Source organism: Pseudopipra pipra, chromosome 3, assembly GCF_036250125.1.
Source record: "Pseudopipra pipra isolate bDixPip1 chromosome 3, bDixPip1.hap1, whole genome shotgun sequence".
In the NCBI taxonomy this organism is placed as follows: domain Eukaryota; kingdom Metazoa; phylum Chordata; class Aves; order Passeriformes; family Pipridae; genus Pseudopipra; species Pseudopipra pipra.
The window spans coordinates 50,558,528-50,583,516 of NC_087551.1; the positions used below are offsets into that span (position 1 = coordinate 50,558,528).

At 40.4% G+C, this 24,989-nt stretch overlaps 1 protein-coding gene across 1 annotated transcript in view; it reads left to right on the top strand.

Annotated features, from left to right (window-relative positions):
- UST (uronyl 2-sulfotransferase) overlaps positions 1 to 21,391 on the top strand; it is a 156,429-nt gene extending 135,038 nt beyond the window's left edge. The window contains exon 8 of the mRNA XM_064649081.1: positions 17,731 to 21,391. Within this exon, the coding sequence (XP_064505151.1) occupies positions 17,731 to 18,014 (284 nt within the window). The 3' untranslated portion in view covers positions 18,015 to 21,391. The remainder of the gene's footprint in view (positions 1 to 17,730) is intronic.
- The last annotated feature ends 3,598 nt before the right edge of the window (positions 21,392 to 24,989 follow it).

Here is a 24,989-nt window from a genome sequence, read left to right on the forward strand (position 1 = left end):
GGGAAAGAATTAGTAGAAGCAATTTCATCGAAGTTCAAGGGTTGTCCCTTGAGGACAAAGTTGTAAGAATTAAAATGAAGTACATATATTAGCAGTGTAGCTCTGAGCAGCTACTTAGGAGTCCTTTTGGTATGTCTCCCAGACTTCATTCCTGAGGGGATAATCAGCTCACTTGAGCATACCTTCACACCATGACTGTGCTCCTTTCTCTGAGTCCCTTTGCTTTACCTGCCCTGGAGGCAGTTTATGATGCTGGAGAGCTGACACCTTGCTCTTCCAAGAGTCTTTCTTGGAGCTATGTTCCCTACTTCCTTTCCTCGTTGCAAATTCCCAGCCTTTTTGATCTATCCCTCTTGAAAACTTGTTCTCCAAGAAGCTATAGCAAGAGAAGAGGGTTTTACTAAATATAGCTGTGAAAATTCCTTTTTTATTCTTTTTCTCTGTTCTTGGAGTAGAATCACAAATTTTCAAATGCAGTATGAAAGAGTGTCCTCCTCTCCGCTTTTGTCTAGGCTCATCTCCCCTATCTCCTTCCCGTCTTCCAAACTGCGTTCCCGTTGTGTTCTTTTATTAGCCTCTTCTTTCTGGTTGGGATGCTTTTTCTATCTCCAACATTTGCACAATTGTTACTGCACTTTATAAATCTCATCTTTTTAGTTGTACTGTTTGGACTCCATCTGAATAACTTCTCAATTACTTCCAGATGTCATCTATAATACAGGTAATAGATTTGTTGTTACGGTGTGGCATTTTTTCCTCTTCAGCCATCTTTACACCATGACAGTGTCATGAGTGCTGCTGTCAGAAATATTCACTAGGAATCTCTTTGAAACTGAAATTACCAACTCTGTGGTGTGTCCTGTCATTCAATCAGCAGCTATTTTGGAAGAACAGGAGGTAGTTAAAATGAATTCCAAGCTTTTAAAGGGCTGCAATGGGCACCTGGATAGCAACAGATGCAAGAATCAAATTTATGTAGTGGTAGGAATTATAATAAAGAATGGGACTAATAGACAGTTGGGAAAAGTCAGTATGGCATTTGTAGAACGTCACAAATCAACTGCTTCCTTGGAGGACTCAACAAGCATAGGGCTATGAGATGGTGTGATTTTCAATAAGATCTCTGTCCAAAAGCTCTTCAAGAAAATGGGTTGTCATGATAGGAGAGAGAATGTTCTCCTGCAGGATAAAATTGGTGAAAGAGGTAGGCATTCATTGTTCAGTAGTGTCTGCTTACTTTAAATAAGCAGGAAAGTCTTGCAGGGACTGTGCTTCAGCCTGGGATAAATATTCTGTTAAAAAGATGAGGCTGAGGTGATAGAGGTCACTGTCAATATGATATTACCAGGAAGCAACAAGAACAACACTGAAGTGGTTTAGTAATCGTAACAAAGCAAAGCATTAAAATTCAGCTTATGTGCAATTGAGAAGGTCTGCCCTCAGCACTCAAGACTGCTGTCTGCAGATGCTCTGGGTCCTGATCTTTGTGCTGGTTGGTAGGAAAGTTCACAGATTGTCAGATGGGTGGGTATTTTTTTCTGCACAGGAAAGCAGTCTCCTACAGAAGAAATTTTTATACAAAGCTAGATCAAGTCATGGTTCAGTTTTTCCAGATGGTGGAAAATGATGATGCAGGACAGAAAGGCTAAATCCTGGCTGAATCTTAAGAGCAGCTGAAGGAAAGACATTCACATTTGAGGTGCTGCCCTAGCTGCAAAGCAAGGAGTTCACACAGCTGTAGTTCTGATTTGCATTTAATTGTAGGTGATTAAAGAGCGTCAGAACGTATCTGCTCTTGTTCTGATTTGTCCATGCTCTTTCAAGTTTGTGTTTGGGGTAGGCAAAAGGTGGCAAGGATGACAGCGAAACCAAAGAAAGGTAATTTTCTGTAGACACAGGAGGCCTCATTTGCCAGCTAGACTTACCAGGGGAAGAAAGAAAGTGTTGAGTTGGCTTCTGGTTTTCTAGCAGTGAGCAGCAGCTGTTTTGGTAGCAGTAGCAGCAGCTCATATAACAAATGTTTCATGATGAATGCAAACAAAAGCCAGCCCTGAAATTCCAGCTCCACTATGTACGCATAAAATATAAAACCAGTTCAAAATAACATAACTACTCAACTTTAGGGATTTTACTCCCCCTCTAAATAAATTCCATATGAGAATTAGTGTTTGGTCTGCTCAGTTCTCCAGGGCTCACCCAGAAAACATTTTTATCATATTGGCTGAGGGCAAAATGTGAGCATGAAAACAGACCAAGAAAAAATATTTTTAAAAAAAATGCACGTGCAAAGAGGTGTGTGGTTTGGGCAAAGGTTTTGCAAATGCTAGTCGTGCTTGCTGAATTGAAATTACTGCTGATGTTTGTGAGTTGGCTGAATTCACTTGTCTCCAAAATAGGTCTTGTGAGGAATTCTTTATGCACCTCTGTGCAATTTGGTTTCTGAAGATGACTTGTGGTTTTAAAGGCATCTACATGTTAGAAGAGTGTTATGCCCTCTAGCGTGAATTTTTTTCCAGATAGCTAGTGGGAGGATTTCTAGGGAATGCAAGTTGATGATGAGTGCATACTCAAGGGAAATGAGGGTATTGAAGAGAGAGAAAAATATAATAATTGGAGACTCGTGAGAAATAGAAAAGCTATCCAGGGGGCAGTGTCTTAAATTGTTATCTTCCTCCAATTGCATAAGTTAAAACAGCAAAGAAATAGCAGAATTTACCCATCCCTCTCTGCTCTGCTGTTCGCTGAAAGTCCAGAGGAGCATCTGTTGTCTGCCTACGCAAGCGCTCCTGCTCTGTTCTCAGGCCCTGAAATACTTGAGAATTGAAGAGAGACTTCACAATCAGTTTGCCTTCCCCGTGGCTTTTTTTTCTGATCTGGCTTCCATGTAGCTATGGGATTAATCAGCTCTGTGCATCCACCATAGGAAGAAACCTAATTTCTTGTGTTCTGACAGATTAATGATAAAACAATATAGCCTATTCTTGTGCCTTTTGCAATATGATTCTATCTAATACTTCTTCTATAATGAAAACCTTAAATGAGGTAATTGTAGTGATCTTTCTTCTTCCATAGTATTTCTTTCAGCTGAATTTTGAAGGGTTATGAAGTTGTGTTGCTGTGTGATTAATTGTTGTACTTGGGGTACACATATACCTGGTAAGTCATTATGAGTATTACATCTTTGGTGTATACAAATGTAGGGCTTAGAACAAAGACTGTGGGCTTGTCTTGTCTCTGCTCCTCCTGCTCCTTGACTGCTTCAATTAATTTCCAAACCAACAGCTACATTACTTGATTTCTTGCTTTTTGTGAAGTGGAAGGGGGAAAGGGAGATGGATAAAGAGCTCTGCTGGATCTAGCAAGAAAAAAGGACAGAAGGGGTAGGTTCTTTCAGTTTTCACTTGTTTCTCACTAGAAAAAAGTGCAGCACAAGTTACTAGGAGAGCCTAGTGACTGGTTGTGTTGGGCCTTTGTTGAGGGAAGACAGGGACAGAGAACACATGGACATTACTCCAGTGGAGTAGTTGGTGCATGCCTGCCTTGCAGGGAGCACAAGTGTGCAGTCTGGCCAGAGCCCCCAGTGCTTTGCAGAGCTGTGTTCTTGGGGCTTTCAGGATGTTAGTAAGTTTGGAGGTTTACTGCTTGGGCAAGAACCCATACTTTTTCTGTTACATAAAATGAGATTGGGCAATTAATGGGTGACTGATATATAATATACATCTTCTAAAAGCTAGTGAAAATTGGATATGACAGGAATGAGAGCATGTCCAAAGCAATTTTATTAAGAACATTGAATGAAAATATTCACAAAAAACTCTGTTTTAACCTAAATGTCACCAAATATTTTCTGGATATTGAAGTCGTATTTTTTATTTTTTAAGTTTTCTTCTGCTCTCCACTGTTCCTGCAAGTGCTCTGCCAGTTTCACAGTAGCTGTGGCTGATCTTTGAAGGGTCTTCAGACAACTGACAAACCTGATTTACTTCACCGGGTATTAACATTATTTAGTATTAGTGCTTAAATTATGTACTGTGGAAACTGAACTCTCTACATGACCAGTGAAGAAAAGTAAATGGCTGTTTATCCATCTGGGGATTGCTTGGTGCCCTGAGTAGTTGTCTGGAGTTCAGCAGCAGGGATACTCCTCACTCATGCTGTATACTGGTACACAGTAGGGTAGAGATGGATGTTGGCAAGAAGTTGACATGCAGTAGTGCTTGTAGGAGCAAGGATGAAGAATGCATATAAAACCAAACTTTATATCATGCCTTCTTACTGCTTTCCTTGTCTATCCAATAGATAGATCTGTGCAGCATTGAGTGCTATTGGAGTTAAGCTTTTGGTGGAATTGTTTGGGGTGTTCTTGTGGGGTTCATTTGGGTTTTTTTTAGCACTCCCATATTTTTTTCTGCAGTGATTACAGGAGCAAAGTTGATGACCTTAGTTCCCACTTTTACTGACAGAAAGCAGTGAAACTGCAAATCACATTTGCCTGTATATTAAATTTCAGAATTTACTTGGCACTGCCTTCTGCTGCTGGTGGAATACAGTATGGGGTCCCTGGCAGGCCCCAGTACTTTGTGTAGTTGGAGAACATCTTATTTAGCCTATTTTAAGGGCAGACTTACCACTTAGCCAAAGGTTCTGCTTTGAATCACTGAAAATTATTATCTTTGGTGCATGTTTTTGCAAGCTACTTGTAGAAATCAATGGTTTGAGTTCCTGCTTAATTCAGCAGTTCAATTCATAGACTGCTTCTTTTATCCTTCCAGACCACATCTTGGTGTACATCCCACTTGTTCAACAGGTTTTATTTTAACAGAAATAAAAAGTTAGTGCATAGCCACTTTGTATCTCATGTGCAGAAAGGTAAAAACTCCCAGTCCCACACATCTTTTCATATTATATACACGTGTGAGTAATGTAGTGAGAAGATGGCACATGATACATTGGTATATTTTATTAGCAATTGGCAATGCCAGACCAATATTTTGATTTTGCAATAGTGGCAGAACTTGCACAAATTGCCACTAAAATCAAAGGACAAATCTAGCACTGCATCCCTGTTGCTGAGTCTTAGCAGGAAAAAGAATAAAAAGCAGAAGAGATACAACAAAAGTATTTTGATAAACAGATGTCACCCACTTTAAAGTGTTGAATCTCAGTTTAATTTTTCCCATGCTACATAAATAGTTCCTTCACTTCCTTTAGCCGTGCAGTTTTTCATTTCCTGCTGTTATTCAAACAAAATGGGGGGGGGAAGTAGTTATATTTATGAGGACTCTATAGTTTGCTCAGTTTAGTGATTTTCGTTTCTTCAGTAAATGTACTTAATAAAATTAAATGCTCTGGGAATGTGCCAGAAATGCTGTCAGCCTCTGTGGCAAGCAGATGGATGAAGTTTCAGCTGATATTGATGTGCCCAGGTTACTGTGTTTATTTAGAATCTGATGACCATAGTCACAGAACATACTAGAGTAGCCTATGAGGAATGTGTTTTTAAAGAGCTCAGAGTCACAATTTCATATTCCCAGTACCTGTAGGTTTTCAGGAGAACTTGACCTCCATCTAGACACTGAACTGGGTTCTGGGACCCATATACTCAGCACTAAGACTGGATGTGAGGGTAATATGGCTGTGACATCTGTCACCCCATTGATTGCCAGGGTTGATTTGGCTGATCTGGCTGGCTAGACCAGATGTCCCATTCCTCCCTCAATGCTCCATGCTCCTGGAGCTGCATACTCGGTTGCAGTGGACAACCTCCCCAACAGATTTTTTGTGTGAAAAGTGATCCAGTAGAAAAGGACCTGAGGGTGCTGTTCGACAGTGGCTGAACATGAGCCAGCAGTGGCCCAGGTGGCCAAGAAAGCCAATGGCATCCTGACCTCTCTGTGTGTGGCCTGTGTGTGGAAATAGCATGGCCAACAGGACTAGGGAGGACTAGGGCAGTGATTGTCCCCTTCCTGTACTCTGCACTGGTGAGGTCACACCTCAAATCCTGTGTTCAGTTTTGGGTCCCTCACTACAAGAAAGACATTGAGGTGCTGGAACATCTCCAGAGAACGGCAGTGGAGCTGGTGAAGGGTCTAGAGGGTAAGTCCTATGAGGAGCAGCTGAGAGAGCTGGGCTTGTTTAGTGTGGAGTAAAGGAGGCTCAGGGGAGACATTATCGCTCTCTACAGTTATGTGAAAGGAGATTGTAGAGAGGTAGGGATCAGCGTCGTTTCCCAGGCAACTAGCAACAGGACAAGAGGAAATGGCCTCAAGCTGTGCTAGGGGAGGTTCAGGTGGGACATCAGGAAGAATTTCTTCACTGAAAGGGTGCTTAAGCGTTGGAATGAACTTCCCAGGGAAGTGATCAAGTCACCATCCCTGGAAGTGTTCAGGAAAAGACTGGACATGACACTGCATGCTATGGTTTAGTTCACATGATGGTGTTCAGTCAAAGGGTGGACTCAATGATCTTGGAAGTCTTTTCTAACCTTAATGATTCTTTGATTCTAAGACAAAACCTGATTGTGTGCATTGGCCACCCACTGAGCCCTGAGCTTGGGTCATGCACATGCGCTTTAGGGCATACACATATCCAACATGGTTAGTGTGCCTTCTACATAAATGTACACCAAGCCTCCCAATGGTGTTTTTTGGTTTTTTAGTACAGCATTGATGCCTTCTCTGCTTCTCACTCTGCCCCTCAATCAGTAGGCTGGGGATGGGCAAGAGGTTGGGAGGGGATACAGCTCATAACATATAATGTCATGGTCAGCAATCAAAAAAGCAGAGGTGGAGGAAGAAGAGCAGGGTCTTTGGCTTCCAGGGTGGCCATTGCTCAGACACTGACTGGAGGATGTGGTGAGAGATGTCACTTGCATCACTTACCCCACCAACCCCCCGCTTTAAACTGTACTTATCTCTACCCATAAGTTTTCTTCCTTTTGTTCTTCCTGTTCTCTCTCTCCTCCCATTGTGGGGCAAGGGAAGGGAGCAAGAGGCCGCATGGGTGCTTGACTGCTGACTAGGGTCAACACACTTCGACAGGGTTTCCCTCTTTATCTCGATATAACTTCTAGCATTGCATGTCTTGTGGGTAATACTCAGCACCTTTATTCCACCACTCCTGAAAATTGCAATGTAGAAAAAAAAAAAAGCCTAGTTTGTTCCAGGTTTAGTGTTCCTTTTAGTAACCTCCCTCCCTCCCAAAACTGATTTATCTTCAAGAGCTTTTCCTAATTGTTGTCACATCCTTCCTGGTTTCTGTCTCATTTTGTCCTCATTCAGAGGTGTTAATGTTTATATGTGCCCATAAATACTGAAATGGAAGAAGATAGCAGGTCATTTTATTTCCTGTTTTGTTAATCACAAGGGAAAGTTTTGTGCAGTATAACCTTCAACACAGTAGTCCTTATGTCAAGTCTAGTATTGTCATTAAACTAATGTGCAGAATATCCTGGAAACTTTGATACTGACCAGTCTCTCTAACACTGGCATGAAATTACTGATTGAAACACTGCAGACATAGATCATTTTGCAGGATTAAGTGCAGGAGCAGTGGCTTTTCATACCCTCTAAGTCTCTCATTACAATTCATGTGTGCTTTCACACTCACTCATTCAGCTAAGTCCTTTAAAAACAATGGTTAAGGCTACTGAGAATATACTTCCTGTAAACAAGGTGATAGATAGCAGAACAATGTGCCCATGTAACTCTTCCCTGTCAGCACAGTAATGTTAAATGCGAGTTTAATTTAAAAAGATCATTGAGCAAGCTCTGGTTCCTCTGTGGATTATTCTTCCTGCAGATGCACAAGCAAAAATGGTCAGAGTGTGCTGGAGCTGATCATGTCAGTCACTGAAGACAGGTGAGAGGTACTATGGGGGCAGCTTTCTTTGCTCCTGGCTGGTACAGATGCATGGGATACATAGGGAGGCCTTCGTCTTCAAAGATCTTAGTCTCTTAAGCATGTCAGAAATGCCCCCTCCTTCAGGAGGAAAATGTATTGCTTGGAATATAGAGCAAGTACATGCATGTGTAAATCTTAATGATGTTTGAACAGCTTCTAAGCACCAAAAAAAACATCCTGTGAGGCTGGTGAGAAGAGCCGCTGTATCTCTGTAACCTCTGCAACAGCATCTGCCTCAGAGATATCCAGAAGAGGCACAATCCCTCAAATTGTAATGAATCTCAGGTGTCCCAGGTTCCTCAATGCAGACCAGGGCTGCAGGCTCTGTTACAGAGGCAGTGAAAAGCCAAGTATGAATTCACCTTGACTTGGGTTGAATGACCTTGTGGAAATCCAGCAGGAGCCTTGGACACTGTGAAGTCCTGAGATAGCTATATGTTTGGCTTACCTATCTGTTAGACCCTTGGAGCTACATAGAAATTTCTGTCTTTTTGTGAGTGAGGTTGCTCACCCTTCACATGAGCTTATTAGTGCAAGCATGGAGAGCAGAGTCGGTTGCCTGGAGCTTCCTGGAAGGAGGAGAGATGCATTCTTGTTTCTGGTTCATAGTGACCTCAGTGGACGTGAAGACCCTGGCAGCCTTAGGGCTTAGTGCTGTGGAGACATTATACTTTGCCTTCTAGCCTGAACAGTAGAGAATCAAGATGTTGCCTCTCCAGGAAAAGCACGGGGTGAGAATTGCATTAGCTACACTATGAGATTACTCTCCTCTCCCAGGACTTCCAGTTAATATAATTCCCCTTTTTTTTTATTTTTTTCTCTTGCTGAAACAAGTCTGCCTGTGTTAAACAACGGACCCTTTTCCTCAGTTTTGGCCAGAGGAGGAAGCCTTTGTCCCGATCTCCTGGCAGCTGGCCAAGGCAGTCAGGCTGTGGGCCAGGAGGGGGTGAACTTGAAAGGAACAGTGTGTTGTTTCTGCTCTGGTAGCATTCTTCCTTTTTCAGCAGTGCCTCAGCCCCTGGCTGCTTTCAGTCGCTCATTATACACAGAAGAACCTAAGGGCAAAAGAGACAATTTTCTCTTGACTGCCTGTAACTTGCAATAATAAGAAATAAAACCGTTTGGGGGCTTCCAGTTGTCTGTGTGCAGACGTAGTTGGGAGAAAATCTTAGAACTGGCAACTTTCTCTCAAGGAAGAAAATAACTGATAGCACCTTTTTTTTCTTCATTTTAATATCAGCTTTTGTACAGCAACATGCATCTTCCCAGGTCTGTATATCCTATCAGTTGTGGTTTTACCTTGGCAGTGCATAAATTTTATTATTGGCCATTACTTTAGCCCTAGTTAATATTTTTGCTTTCATTTTCCATTTCAGTAGTTATTTTTATATAAAAAAATAAGCAGTCATAGGTATGCTCTAGGAAGACAGGAAGAGGCCACACTTAGAATTAATAATTTTTAAGGCCATGTTCTCAAACATCTTCTTTTAAATTAAAATGTAGGATTACTTCCCATTCCTGCAAGTCCTGACACTACAGTGTGGTGACCACTAGGTTTAGGCAGTCAACAACTGGAAACAGTAGCAAATAAGGTGTTCAAACGTCTTCCAAAAGTGAAATTGGTATTAAGGTATCTCAAAGGCAGTGACAAAGTGTATGTGGTGCTCCTGACTTGGAAGCTGACACGAGCAAGACATTTGCAACTTCCATCTGTGAAAGACTTAAATGGATCATTGGGTCATTCAGCTTGTCTTCTTGTGTGCTCCAGGCCACACAGTCTCTCTTCTACATAGAGACCAGTATCTGGAGTTCATTAAGTTGTCCAGCATTGATGCAAAAATATCAAGTGATAGCAAATCAACTATTTTTGTTTCGTTCTAGAAATAATCACCTTCACCACTTTAAAAAAACTGCCTTACTTCCAGTCCACATTTGTCTGGTTTCTGCTTCCAACCCTTCTTTACCCATAGTTTTCTCACCATGAAAATATGCAGATGCTGTAAACAAATCACCTCTCAATCTCCTTTTTTTGGTAAGCTGACCAGAACAAATTTATCATCTTTCTCCAAAGTGTCCCTTTCAACCCCACTATTCATTCTGAGGCTGTTTTCGTACTCTGTCTGATTTAGGATGTGGTTACAAAACTAGATGCTATATGCCAGTGTTTCACTCACCAATACTATATATGGAAGTAAAGATACCTCTACCTCTCTCCATCCCTCTTGGACATCTTAACTTGCACAGTGTGTCTCTTCCATCGCTTCCTTTTTGTGGACAAAAATCACAGATAGCAGCCTACTGTGACTCGAAGCACAAAGGCAATATGCCTGCTCTAGATTCTCAAGTCCTGGGCTGTATCTCTGCAGATTTTCTGCATGACATAGCTGTGGTGAAGCTTTCTTTGCTCATAAGCATTGCTGAAATTTGTCTCGGTCACTGCAACTCTCTCTTGTCTCTGCAAAAAAGTTATAATGCTATTTATTATCTGCATAACCTACTATGCAACACTGTTCACAAGCAATCTGTAAGAACCTATTTTTAAACTGTGGTTTTGTCAGATCCAAATTTGACTGGATTCATTCAATAACACTTAAATAGCTATTAAAGATACATTAGAAATTGTGTATGAACTGCAACCATAGCAGTTCTTTTGGCAATTCAAACTAGACAATCCTGGCATTTCCTCTGCAGATGACTTTGGTTTTGGCACCTCCATCTCTGTCTAGTTCAACTTAGAAGTTGCTTAATGGCTATAAAAGTACCTGACCACATTTTCATAAGAATCTGCCTGTTCAGTCTACCAATGTGGGTTATTTTTCAGCTTTTCTTTTCCTTCTGTGGTAACCTACCTGAACTGGGAATGCAACATAAAAATGCAGCAAATAAAGGAGTCTCTTTGAAGATCCCATTGATATTTGTTGTCTGATCTTGTGTGAGATACAGCACATTTCCAGGCTGGGGGCAGGAGCAGAGGCAATGTGTGGTACAGGAGGGTTGGCTGAGGTGTCTCACGCCAGCTGGAAATCCATGTTGTTACTGGTAGGAGCAAAGGCATAACACCATGAAGTTTCCAGGAGGAGAGTTAGAAATTTCATGATAAATACTTACTGGGGGGAGAGGAGAACTCAGAGAGTGGTAGCTGTTTACAAAGTATGGAGAAAGTTATATGTTTGCATTGCTGTGTGTTGTAAGGCAAGTGTTTCATAATAGTGATATAATGCTTAAATGGTATATCAGAGCACTGTTGAATGCATATCACTGTTGCATTGTTCAGTTGGCAGCCACATCAGTGTAGTGTTGACCTCTGCAATATATTCCAAATATATATTACTTGCATACTGTAGAAAGATGTTTCTTTTGTTATTTAAGGCCTTATTAGCCTATGGTACTTCTTACATTTATCATTTATCACTAACTTTTTTTTTCTTTCTTCTTTATGTTTCTTCCTTGTGCTGATTTTATGCCATGCCTCCTTGATGTTTTCATCCTTGAGCATTAGTAGTTGTTTGATTACATGTCTTTCAGGTTATCTCTGCGAGCTCTTCCTGGCTAATCTCTGTTTTGGCATCTCCCTGTTTTTCTTTGCCAGGTTATCATTATCAGAGCTTCCTGAATGTTTTCAATGTTAATATAAATAAATTATATTAGGTTAACAGTGAGATTATTCTTCCCTCTGCTTGCTTTATTCATTGTAGTGGTAAGAAAGAATTTGCTGTATCTGTCTCACCTATTTCAGTCTCTGTCATAGACAGACATAATTTTACAGTGTCCATGCTAATTACAGTCTGGTGTATTTGCTCCCAAGATCCCTGACTGATAATTAATAGGACATTCTATTTGCCTAGGATTGCAGATCTGTGAAATTCTGTGTATTTCCTTGACCTCTGGAGAGCTGTCCTTTCAGAGAGATCCCTATCTGACCTTTAGGAGATAGGAAATTGCTGTGTGCCAGTGTGCTAGAGTTCTCCTAATGCCCTAGAGTTAGGAGTTGTCCCATGTCAGCAAAGCAGCACAGTAATTCAGAATGAAGTGGTAAAACAAAGTAAGCATTGCTAGTGAGCCTAGTATAACTGTCCTCAATATGCACATGAGTGTCTAATCTTTATCTACATGTTATTAAAACTTATACTGTATTTTGTTGATGGGAATGGCAGAATAGAGTAAGCTAGCAGTAAAGAGGTTAATAATAGGGGTTCATAGTATTTCAGATAAAGTTAGTAGATACTATGGGACAAATTACTACTTAACTTTTCCATCAGCTTTGATTTTTAATATACGTCTACCTGGTCAGTGACTGTGTTGGGTTTTCTCCACCATCACTGCTTTCCTTTAGCAAATGTGAGCCTATGCAAGGTGCTCCATCACATAGTGCAGCTACAGCGCACCATCCCTCTTCCAGCATGGAACCAGCGTCCTGCCCCAGGCCTGAGACTCCTGAGTGGATGCAGTCCTGTGGCCTTTGGAAAGACAACATGCGAGCCCAACACATCGGTGTCTCATCCATTCTCCCCAAACTGTCCTTTCCCAGATATCCTTCAAGAGCCAGGCTAAAAATTTCAACTTTGAAAAGCGGATCAATTGTGCCAGAAAATTTTTTTGCTGAGCTGCAGTTCGATATTCTGAGTGCAGATCATTTCAAGCATAGCCGTCAGAGCCCTGTTTAGCACCACAGTAGTCGTTTGGGAGGCATATCAAGCAGAGGTCCTCACCGATGCGTACGTCACATCTAACCGCAGTGACATACATTTATTGCCATTTAAAACTGTGGAGAAGTAGGTATGTGCTGTAGCTCAGCTGCACACGATTGAAATGCAGGGCCTCCCTGTGTAGTTCCAGGAAATGAGTTTGCTCTATCTGTGACAGCCATCGTGTTCACACAGCCATAAGAGCCGCAGAGCTCGGCGTGGAGTTTTTCCTCTGCAAGCACTAGGCAGGCAAGCCCACAGTTCTGCTGGCCTGCAGCCATCCTGCACTGCCTCCAGCCAGGCTCACCTCTCTGCACTGGATCCCCAAGGGTGCTGGGCTTCCCGAGGCTTCATCCAGGAGCAGCAGTGAGGAGGAGCCTCTGCATCGCACCCACCAAAACAGCAGGACACTGGAGAGCATGTCATGCTGAAATTCTCTTCTGAAGTGGAGAATGCCTTTAGGTTTATTTTATCTAAATATGGCAATTCAAGGTTTTTTGAGCCACAAAGTATAAAACTCATTTTCCCCTATGGTTTGGATTGCTGCAGTGAGTAATGCCAATTTCTTACTTTTTTTGAAACAAAAAAAAGTGAGTGTGTGGAAAGTAATAGTTAATGTTCATCACTTGGTTACCCAAAAAAATTTAATTTTCTTCATCCCTATCTGCATACCAATTTAGTCTTAATTCAAGGTATGAGCAGGCTGCATGGGGAGGTTGCATTACTGGATAGTACATTCTTTTTAGTAATTTAAAAGAATGCCTAAGCAAACACAGTTTTAAAAAAATAACCCTAAGAAGTAAATGGTGTAGTTTGTTGCCCTCCATCTGCTTAGCTGTCTCAAAGGTCATAAAATAGGGATCCTTTGGTGGAACAGCTGGGTTTATGTAACATATGCAGATTGGTATTTTGGCTTTAAGCCAGATCTACTTAATTTTCCATTTTTCTTCTATGACGAGGAGAGGTGCTTATGGTTTCAAGGGGCAGTTCTGTGATTTCATTCATATTTGTACTAAAGGGCCTTTTAAGATATTTAAGCTCAGAAACCAATCTAAATAAAACTCAAGTGCAAAAAAAAAAGGTAGAGTTCACTTGTTTTATCAAAAGTCTGAGCCTACAGCCAGGCACAGTCCCAACTGGAGCCATCCAACAACCCACACCTCACAACTCTTAATGCACTGCGGTTACTGATCATGATGCTGCAGGGCAAACGAACAGGAGCCAGAAAATTTACATTGCTCCTGCAGCCTGCCAGAGTATGGGTGTTTCTGTCTGTCATACGTATACTTCTGCAGCCATAGGTGTGCACGTAGAGCAAAGAAGAATTGCACACATCCAGAAACCTCTTTATGCCATTGTAACAGCAAATTCAGAGGAGGAGCGTATTGTGCTGGCTTGCAGCACTGGGCTGCTCCCTGCCTGGCACACCACCAGTACATTGCCTTTGGCCGGTCCTGCCCCCACTGACTGCCCCTCCAAGAAAACAGTCCTTTCACCTTGTCATTGTTGGCAGCGCTCCTGGGCTGAGCACAAGTGCCTCTCTCTCCTGGGAGAAGCAGCCACCGAAGGGAGCTGGAGCTGTGAAAGTGGCTTTTCCCACATAGAGTCCTGGAGGGACTGTATAAGTAAAGAGCTTTTTCCAGTGAGCTAAATGGAGTTTTCTGTAACAGAAATAACTTACGTAAAATAAAAATGAAGTTGGCAAGCAGTATAAAGGCTTAAGCTTAATAAATGCAATATTTAGTAGTGTATATTTGCTGCTGAGTTTGTAAAGAAAACCAGACTGCAAAGCTGGCAGGAGCTAAGCACCAGAAAGGAATGTCTTGTAGTGCTCAGTAATCATAAGGAAGCAGTTTCCTTCTCTCCCAAGGACAGACTGAGTACAGTGGCCTTCCTAGTGTGGTCATCTCATACCCATCAATGGCAACTTGAAGGCAACTTGGACAACTTGACTGAGAATTTAAAAATATGAGACATTTGTTACTCTGTTCTGGTTTATGATTAAAGGTGGTATAGAAGAGAATAAGCTCTTAGGAAACACAAATATTTTCACCAAAATATTTCACACTATTCACTAACTACAGCTGGTGCTTTCTATGCTAATGTCTGTTTCAAATGCAAGCATTTCATGATCCTTCCCCTATACTTTTTCTTAGCTAAACAGCATGTTAAAAATTGCATCTGTGGTTTTCTGGTTTTATATATTTTAATCATTGTACTCCTGTCGAAATAAAACTAAACAAATTGATAAACAGTCAGGTTACATAGAGCATATTTCACCATACATGACTGTAATTTAAGAACAAAGAACTCTGTCTACTAAGCTGTTTTTACTTCAGTATACAAATGGAAACAGAGATTTCAGTGTAAAGAACTAAAAAGTTTGGTGTGAAAGTTCCATTTAATTACACAGCCACATGTTTTAATTGTTACCAACTAATGAAAACCATTTGTCCTTTAGAGAAGGAATTGAAAGTACAAATGCAGAATAGAATTAGTGCTTTAAATAATTTTTTTGTGATTTAGAACACTGTTGCACTGGCTAAGCTAGTCAACATATTCTGTCTTTGTATCATATTCTTCCTAAATTTCAAATTATTCTGATGCAGTTGGTAAGCAAAACTGAGAGGGAGAATAGCTATTTCAGATATAACTTTTTTTTCTGCACCAGATGTATATGATGCAATGAAGTCCAATGAATATGAGAATGTCCAGCCCAGCAGCACTTGTCTTATGTAGTATTATTAAAATTTTCTCAGTTGTATTTCTCCAATTCCTTTACTCTGAAAGAGGAAAATGTGTGTCCATTGACTGAAAACCAAATTTGTTTATAGGTGTGGATACCCCTAAGCTATATGAATATTAATCTTTTAAAATTTAAAGAAAGCAGTTAATTTTCTCACTGCTGTACTTTGGCCATCTGTTATACTTTTCAAGATTTAAAATCTTGTACCAACTTCTTGCCTAAAAATCATTGCTGTTGTGTTTGCTAGATGGGCCTACTCATCTTTTATTACCTCTTGGAATAAAAGAGTTTGCCTTTGCTTAAAATTCCTCTCTTCCTTAAGAAGTTATTCTTGATTATTTCTCTTGAAAAAATATATTGCTTGTGGCATCCCAAGAACAACTCACTTTTCCTACTAGGAACCATCAATGCATGCCTTAGCTTTATATGTAACCAGTTATGGAAACATGTTTCTCTGTAGAGCTGTTAAACGTATGTTAAGCTTTGATGGCAGGGGCTTGAGAAGACCTCAATTTGTTCTGCCCATGTGAGTAAAACTCTGCCTTTGGTAAAATCACATTTTGATTCAGGGACTCCCTTTGGAAGTGAGAGTAGTTGCTGCCACTGGAACCCAGTTGGCAACATGAAATGTTCTTTGTTGTCGGCTTACTCCTTGTAAGTTTTTTCTTTGCCATCCTTCATGGCCTGATCCTTTTGAATACTTCCAATTTGCAGAACTTCCATTTTAAAATCCAACTCTTCTTCATTGCAACAGTTTATCTTTGTAGTCATGTAGAACCATGTGAATTTCTGTGTGGCATTTGAGGCATCACAAATATAAATACTAGGGAAAGAATAAGCCGCAGAAGCCAAGATGTTATCCTAAAAAACAAACAAATAAACAAACAAAATCCCAACCAACCCAAACAAACAAAAAACAACCAACCAAAAAAAAACAAACCAACAAAACACTAAAAAAAACCCCCAGTTCTCATGCAGACCTTGCTGTTGTAGCAAAGAGCAAGAAAGTGAAATAAGGACCAACAAGATTAAAATTAATCTCTTGGGTTTAGAGTCGTAGAAAATGGCCTTAATGTGTCCCCAAGTCAAGTGGCTTTCTTCAGGACAGAACCAGTTAATCTGCTCTTAAAATCCTCCAAAGATCCAGCTTTTGTAACATGTATGTGCTACTGCACTACCTAACTATCCTTGCCACAAAAAAGGTTTTTTACTAATGTCTAACTGGTCTCTCCTTACTTCCATGCAAGCCTTTTCATCTTGCCATGTCTGGACCCAGGTCTATTCTGAGCCTATTACAGTCATTTCCATGGACATCACATTCTCTTAGAGTAACATCTGAGGCTTACTGGATTGGAGCACTGAGCTTTCAGGAAGCCTAATTATATAAGTTAGTACTTCATTTTTATAACAATCATTTCCATTTTTCCTAAAGGAAGTTGCAGTTGATAGAAGAGATATAGTGATACTATAGGTCAGTACTTCTAGCTTTCTCTGTTCTTCACAGTTGACTTTCAGTTACACCTCTGTCTTGGAGAAAAACAAAATGCTTAGGATACTCTGACAGCCTGTTGCCATCTGTTAGAAACAGCAGAATTATTGCCTTGAGAGTTTGCTTTACATCTTGTTTAAATACATTCATCTACAATGGTAGACTAATTTATTGAGGGAGAAGGCAAAGAGGAAATTTATTTCTTTTGTTAGGAGCTCAAATTCTTTATCAACAATAAGGGTGTTGTATTTCAGTTTACCAAAGCAAAAGTTGTTAGGTGATGAAAAAAATAGTGTAATCTTCCTGTCCCGGGGCATGGCAGGAAGATGAGTCTAGTTCAATTAACAAGTATAACAGGATCAGAAATTTAGTAGGCACAAATCAGTCTTGACGTGTCATGTGGTAATGCCAGCAATGCTTCAGTGCTAGCCTGAGATGGATTCAGGTTGATAAATATCTGTTTAGATAATAAAGCACAACTGAGACAGGTCACCATATGCCACATAGGAAATAATTGATTACTTCAGCTCAGTGGTGTGCTTGATATACTTGGCATGCATCAAATTTCCAAAGCTAGGCAAGATTGTGGGTTTCTCTACATGTTTATGCTCATAATTCATATGACCTAATTTGTGTTTCCAGATAACCATTGGTGATTAAGATCTTCGGTGACTGCAGACAATGTGAAATGCTGTGTATGAACTAGCTGTATTTAAACATTCAAGTCTGACTTCAAACAGCTATATTTTCTCACATCTTGTTAAAAGTAAATTCATTATAAGGAGACAGCTTGAGCTCATTTGTATCACTAATGCAGTAGGGCCATGCCTTACTGTTTTAATAAAATAGTTTAGGTCTGGTCTCATTAATCAGCACCTATCATGTTGCTTTTTGCTCTTTCTTTACAGAGCATAGGAAACTTGGCAATCTGACTGTGACAGTGAAAAAAACCGTCCCCTCTCCAGAAGCAATACAGATCCTCTACCAACGCATGAGATATGAATACGAGTTTTATTACTATGTCAAAGAACAGTTCCACCTGCTAAAGCGCAAGTTTGGACTGAAGTCTCATATCAGGAAACCACGTCCCAGACCTGAATTCTTCATTCCTTCTCCCCTGGAAACAGAGGAACCGATAGATGACGAGGAAGAAGATGATGAAAAGTGGCTAGAGGATATCTATAAAAGGTGATGGATGGAAGAACTATCCTTTATCTTCTGGTCACCCCTCCAGCTTTCTTAAGATTTTTTTAATTATTATTAAAAGTAACTCCTTAAGGGACTGAATTAATGCGCAGCAGATTTGAAATGGAACAGAAGAGACCATTCCCACATGCTGGAGCCATTGGGAGATACCTGGTTTTGCAGGTTTGATTCATTATATGGTGTTGGCTTTATAGCATCCTTGCTATAGCATGGTTCAAGAGGGAATTACCTACCATCTATCACAAAATAACTTTTGGAATACACAATAGTCCCTTGGAAAGCTGAAAAACATAAAAGAATAGATTAGACAGTCTTGAAAAGTAAATTTTATGGATTCTTGTCTCTCTCTTTGTCCAGAAACAGGTCTCCATTGCATAACACTGTGGCATTAACTACCAGCTATGTGAGCTACAGGCAGTAAGCCATTTGGGAAGAGTGCCTCTTTCTATCCAAAGCACACTGGTATCCCAGTGGTATGATCAGAGCCCTTGCTTTGTCTGTGCACATCCAAGGATACCAGGCTCAGAAAGGGGCTTTGTAATGGCTTCTTAAATTACCCTGTGCAGGAGAAACGAGGCTGCTATTCTGGCAAATCAGTACTATTGGGTGTAAGGCAAGTTACAGGAACCAGATATTTTTGGTAAACCCTTCTATTTCTTAGAGGGGGAAAAGTTACCAGGCCAGCGGATGGCAACAACAAATCAAAAGTGCCAGCCAGGGTTACCTAAATGGTAGAGTTTTGTTTCAGTAGTTGAGTATATTTCTATTAGACTCTAAAGGAGAAGGTGCAGCATATGGTTTTTATGTTCAGGAATGGTATTTGTATATTTTCGTTTCTTCTTATGAGTCACAAATCCAAAGATATAGAGAGAAAGTAATTTAAAAACTTAGATGATCTGTAACCCTTATTAAGCATGACCTGTATTTCTGCAACTGCAGAATTTAGTTGTTCACATCTGAAGCTGAACGCAGCTGTCCCACCAGTGCAAACACCAAACTCCTGCTTTTAGCATAGCTAGAAGGAAAATTAATAATATGAACATACACAGCTTCTCTAGTTGAAATATTTCAGAATCATAAAACAAAGAAAGGAAGATACATTCTGTGAAACCAAAGCTGATTCAATGTTAGGTTGTTAAGAGAGTCACTGTGAAAGTTGCCCTTATTAATCACTACAAGTATTATCTACCAACACTAGAAAGGAGATCAGTGGAAGCTGGGAGGGGAAAGAGAAATAGCTCCAATATGTTGTCTTTAAGGTGGATGTCCCCAGGGTGGGGTTCTCTGTGACATGTGTGCTTGCCAGCTATTTGGCAGCCTGCCAGGACTGGTGGTGCAGAAGTGACAGACCTGCAGGCAGCCCTGGGCAGAGCTCTTTGGCCATCTGCTCCATAGCAGAATAGGGGGGAGTCTGGGGTCTTGATGAGGCCTTGGCCTCTTGTGCACTGTTGTTGCCAGAGGAAGCTGTACTAACAGAGGGTAATAGCAATAAAATCCTGTCCTTAGAGCACAGGAAAGAAGCAGAGATGAAGAGATGCAGCTGCTTGCCAGGATGAGGACAACCCACCTCTGTCTGTCTCATATCCTTTCTCAAACATCTACAGAGCAATTTTTGCTTCTGATTCTGCGGCTGCCATCTGCAAGGTCATACTTCAGTTTGCAATAACAGGCAGAAGTTATTTTGTGATGGATGAAGCATATAAGCTCAAATGTGCTTTCCAAGGGTTTCCTCTTCCATGAGCCTGCTGACAGCCAATAAACATTATGGTCCATCTTCTTCACCAGTCGGTCTTTACCTACACACAGAGAATGAAAATAAAGAAGTGTAGTTGTGTTAAGACAAGATGCTAACTTACAGAAAATATTAGGAAGAAGATTCTCTTCTCACAGTTAACATCCCAGGTTGGTGTTAGCAATGCACTACTGTGGGGAGCATGTAAAGAAAGCTGAAAATGGCACAGATAATAACTAACATATTAGCTAAAATATGAATCTGCTGCATTGTATATTTTAAGTGGTTTCTATGAAATTACATTGAAAGAGTAATGATTAGTGTACACACTGTGGAGTTGTTATATTTTGGAAAGAAAACTAGTATTCTCATGTTTCTGAAATTCTGTTTGAATCCTTTTTTTGCCAATGTTTTAACAGAATATAGTCACTTAACACATTCGCCCTTCCTGGAAGTTCACTGCTGCTTACAGTAAAGTCTGTTTTTATCTGTTTATTTAATGGTATCTTCAACCATCACTACTTATATTCTCAATACAAAACCTGTTTAATGATTTACTCGCTAGGTTTTAATGTTGTTGTATTTTTCATAACAATTAACCTGGCCTCTCCTTGAATGGTACTTCTTAAGTTTATCTGGCACATAGCATCTAGTATTCCTGGTCCTGTGGCCTATTTCTCTGTCATTAAATGTATTTTACGTAACTGTTAACAGGTACATTTTAAGCTGGTTAATCTTTGACTTATTTATTGAAACTTTTCAGCACATTCCAAATTCTAAGTTGCTCAGGAAGAAGTTGATTTAAATGATTATATTTTGATCTGATGAATATTTCTTATTCAAAAAAAAAAAATCATTGTTTGCAAGCCTTTAGCCTGTGACAGTTTTGTAGGAAGTGCCATGCATGTACTTGTAGGTCTCTGTGGGGGGAAAAAGGTGGGTGCTCGACACTTATAAAAATAAGAAAATATATGTGTACATTAGCTTAGCTATAAATGAAAGCAACATATGTTTTGGGATGAAATCTTCTTTAACTTATTCACTACTATCTTCTGAAATATCAGTAAGCCATATGACTCTCTATTTTTCAGTCCAGCGATGTTTAAAAATAAAACTTGCACATTTCTTCCTGGCACCATAATCCACTTGCTTGCACTAGTTTTCCTACCTGGGTACAGCAGCTGAGGGTAAGACACTGGAGTTGCACCCAGCAGAACAGTGTTGGAGATGGCACAGTGTATCATCAAGTACGCTAAAGTCATACTTTAGCAGTGAGACTGGGACAGGTTGCTCCCGGGTTAATTCTATTTCTCAAACTATCTGAAGGTGTGAGAGTGAAGTCAGAATTATTTTACTTACTTCGGATATGCAGTCATGACCCTGAAATACCTTGTCTGTGTTCTGTGGCTGCTAAGTAGAAAGAAGCTTTATCCTGGGGAGAGACAACTTAGTCCCTATACACTGCTTTTTACTAGATGTGGTATTTGATGGCCAGGCATAAAAGCTCCAGTAGTCAGAGTGATGTTATAATGTAAGTGAAGCATCAGTGCCTTCACAATAAAGAAAGAATCAACCATTGTTAAAATGCAGCAATCTGGAAAAAATAAATTTTAGTCTTAAGTTTCAAGTGACAGTGACAAATGGTGCCATTTTTTTTGTTTCTGTTTATTTTACTTGTCTTCCACATAAACTTTGTTGGTGATGCAAGGTTAAGTCCAAGTATCTGAAATGTTCTCTACTTGTATGTAGAGAAGTAGCTTGGCAGAACTGAAGGTATGTGAACCTGATTTGAAGCATTTCAGTTTCTTTGCAATTCTTTATCATTGAACCTTTGATGAATTTGATTGAATGTTACAATACAGAATGGTATGTTTTATCATAAAGACACACACAAACCCACAAATTTTAAATGTTGGAGAACAGATCTGTGGATCCCAGTTATAGAATTCTTCCTCCTTTCAATATTTGACATAAGAAAATTTAATGTAAAAGTATGTTTTTTTACTAATAGATCAAACCACACTGCATGCCAACCTTGGTCCTCTTATCAAATGAAAAAACATTGTCTGCCAAAGAGTAAAACTCTACATCCTCTTAAAAATAATTTAATTTCTGGTTAAGTGTAGTAGTGCTCTGATCTTTCCCTCCATTTTAAGAAGGGGAACATCTGTGACATTAGACCATTAGCCTAAAACAACACAGCAACATTTTTGAGAGCTAGAATACTATAATACAATACTACAGCATTCCTTCTGTTTTATTTTTAAGGAACTGGCCTTTATTGCAAAGAGTTCAGCAAACAGATAAAATGCTATTGATCAGTCTGTTTGCATGAGCCAAGACCAGAGTAAACAACTGAGCATTGCTACGTATAGACCTTCATACACAGATTCCATGGGAAAAACGAGGATGTTCCCGAACCTTGTAAGTGCCTGTCTAGTGGTGTTGGAATCACCAGAAGTGCTTTTGCAGGGTTCCCAGAGGACTCTTTGCAAAGTTAGGCACTGCTTAGGTGCCCACAGGTATGGTGGGAAGGGTGCTGGAAGGCAGATCTATGAGAAATGGCCATTTGGGGGTGAAAAAAATTCCCTGCATGGTCATATGTTTTCTTTGGTTTGCCCAGAAATGGCACTGCATGCCAAGCTGCAGCATGCAGTGAACTTCAAATCTCAGTTGTAAGCTTTAGAAAATAGAGGTGTGTGTAATGGGAGCACCAGCACATTGTAATGATTGTGTCACAGCACCGACGTCTGACACTGTCATATTGGAAGAATCTGGAGGTGGGGTGGAAGGTTGTTACAGAGGACAACAGGATGGGGAAGGAAGAGGGTTTTCTGCAAACACATATTTGGCCTTTCAGACGCTATAAGATGGCGAGATTTGACCAGTGGTTTATTTTAATGTGGATTTTGAATATAAACATGGGGATTTCCTTTTCTGAGTATGTAAAGGGAGAATGTGAGTTGGTTTTGTATTTAACCATCATGGCTGTGAAAGGGTAAGTTAATAACACTGCTGTCAGGCAGGCATGGTAGGAGTGTGCTTTATGCAGACTTTCGTCATCCTTCTGTTCCTTCTCTGGATACAATGGGGAAAAAAAAAAGCTAAAAAATCAGCTACACCACAGGCCAATTGGTGCTGTGAAAAATAGAGACTAACAGGAATACATGGAGTGGAGACAATGCTGTTCAGGGTTAAGATTAATGGTCTAAACACGACATGATATAGAGTACCTAGCAGAAGTGTTGCACAAGTTGCTCACTATGGCTTTGGCTTGTCTGGAAAACTTGAGACCATGCTTCAAAGTCAAATGCTGCTTCAGATTTGTGATTTGTTACTGTTTGTTTTTTTGACTTTTTCAGTATTCTTTCAAATTGCCACTCCGCCTCAGAAACCTGATAGAGTATAGACACGCAGCCTATTCCAATATCTGATGGGCAGAAGCTGATCGAAGACACAGATTTGATCCTTCAGCAAAACTCTCTCCAGGTGCAAGTAACGAGCAGAGTGAAATGAATCCTTGGCACAGGGGTGCTGCTGAATAGCAGAGTAATATTTAGTTACTGTACCACAAGGGAAAGTATTCCTGCAGTTTTCCAGTTTACTACAGGAGACTTTGGATAACCTCAGGGATCATGGGAGCATGTTCCAGTGTTGATCTCATGATTGTCTCCAGTTTAGGTGCAGGAAAGAAACAGAGGTTGTTACAGTTTGTGGCAGACACAAGAGCGAAAGTCCAAGGTATGGCTTCCCACAGCACACAGGAATTTCTCTTCTAGGAGCCTCCTATCTAGTTTTGTGTGGTGGGAAGCTCGGGGAGGGGAAATCAGCTGTACTTGTTAGTCTCTGATTCCCCAAAGAAGACAAGATTCTCAAGGTCATGCTGGATAAATGTGCTAGAAGAAGTGGCAATGAGGCACTTATGCTTCACAGAAGAGCTGTGAGCCTTTTCCATTTTCACTTTCTCCATTAGTTTGTGTTTGAACAAACCACAGGCCGTATTTGCTGTATTTCTCAAGGTCGGTCTGTGCAGGGTATTTCTTCACTAACCATATTGTCTGAGCATCTTGGAAAATGATTATTGTCTTTATCCTTTTGATCCACAGTGGAGGTAAAGAAGTACTGTTATCCACATTTCATACATTGGGAATGGATACATCAAGTGGGTAAGTGATATTCCAAATGTCACACAGGAAGGTTGTGAAAAAGCAACAATGATAATTTAGTCAAGTGTCTTAATCCTTAAACTTTCTTTTCTGCTCTAAGATTGGATTTTAGTTACATGGAGTTGTTTCCTTAAAACTCTGAAAACCTTTCAGTTAACTGCCTAAATATGAATAACTTTTTAGCCCTTCGTCAGACCATTTATGTCCTTTTGGGATAAAGATTAATTCCAAGTTTTATTTGTTCAGCTGCATAATAAACACCTGCAGAAATGGCATGGCTGTAAGGTGGCTTTATGTTTGGGAAAGGTGTTCCTGTAGGAGTAAGAGCAGATAAGCAGATAGGAGGGTGGCTGAAGTCACATCTTGTGAATTTAGCCATTCGCAAGAATATGGACACATTTTCTCCTGCAATATATGGTGCTTGTAGCCTACCTGAAAAGTCATCAGACCTGTGTTCACATATGTAGTTTAAGTTGTGTTTTCCTTTGGTTTTCCATAGTGCTTAAAAACTGGGAATATGATGCGATGCCTTAATGTTCAGCAACCAACACCAACACAGAGTGAAGAGACAGTTCTCAGTTCACTGAGTAGTCAGTTCTGTCTGGTGTACCAACAAACTCAAATTTCTGGTAGCTTCTCCAGCTACCAGATAGGGGCATATGCCTCTCAGCTGAGAGATACGGTGCTTTCCTCTCATCTTCTCTCTTTCCTTTCCTTACCTGGACAGTACACATCATTAAAGCTTTTGCCCATGTCTTCTGGGGAGCATTTTAAGGAAGACTGAGCAAATGTGGATATAATCCTCTGTCCAAGTGTCTGTGGAAGAGCATGAGCTGTTGAACCCAGTTCTAAACTTTGATGCTTGCGGAAGGCTCTTGATTTTGAGCCCACCTTGCAGGTGTCAGCTTCGTTCCTGCTCCAGATCTAGTTTCTGCTCTGAGTATTAGGGCGAGTCCTGGCCTGTCTCCGTTGAAATAACTGAGGCTTAGCAATGCCAAATCCGTCCCCTCTGGCTTGGAGCCGGGAGGCTGAAATGCACTGGCAGGTGAGCCCATCAGGGTGC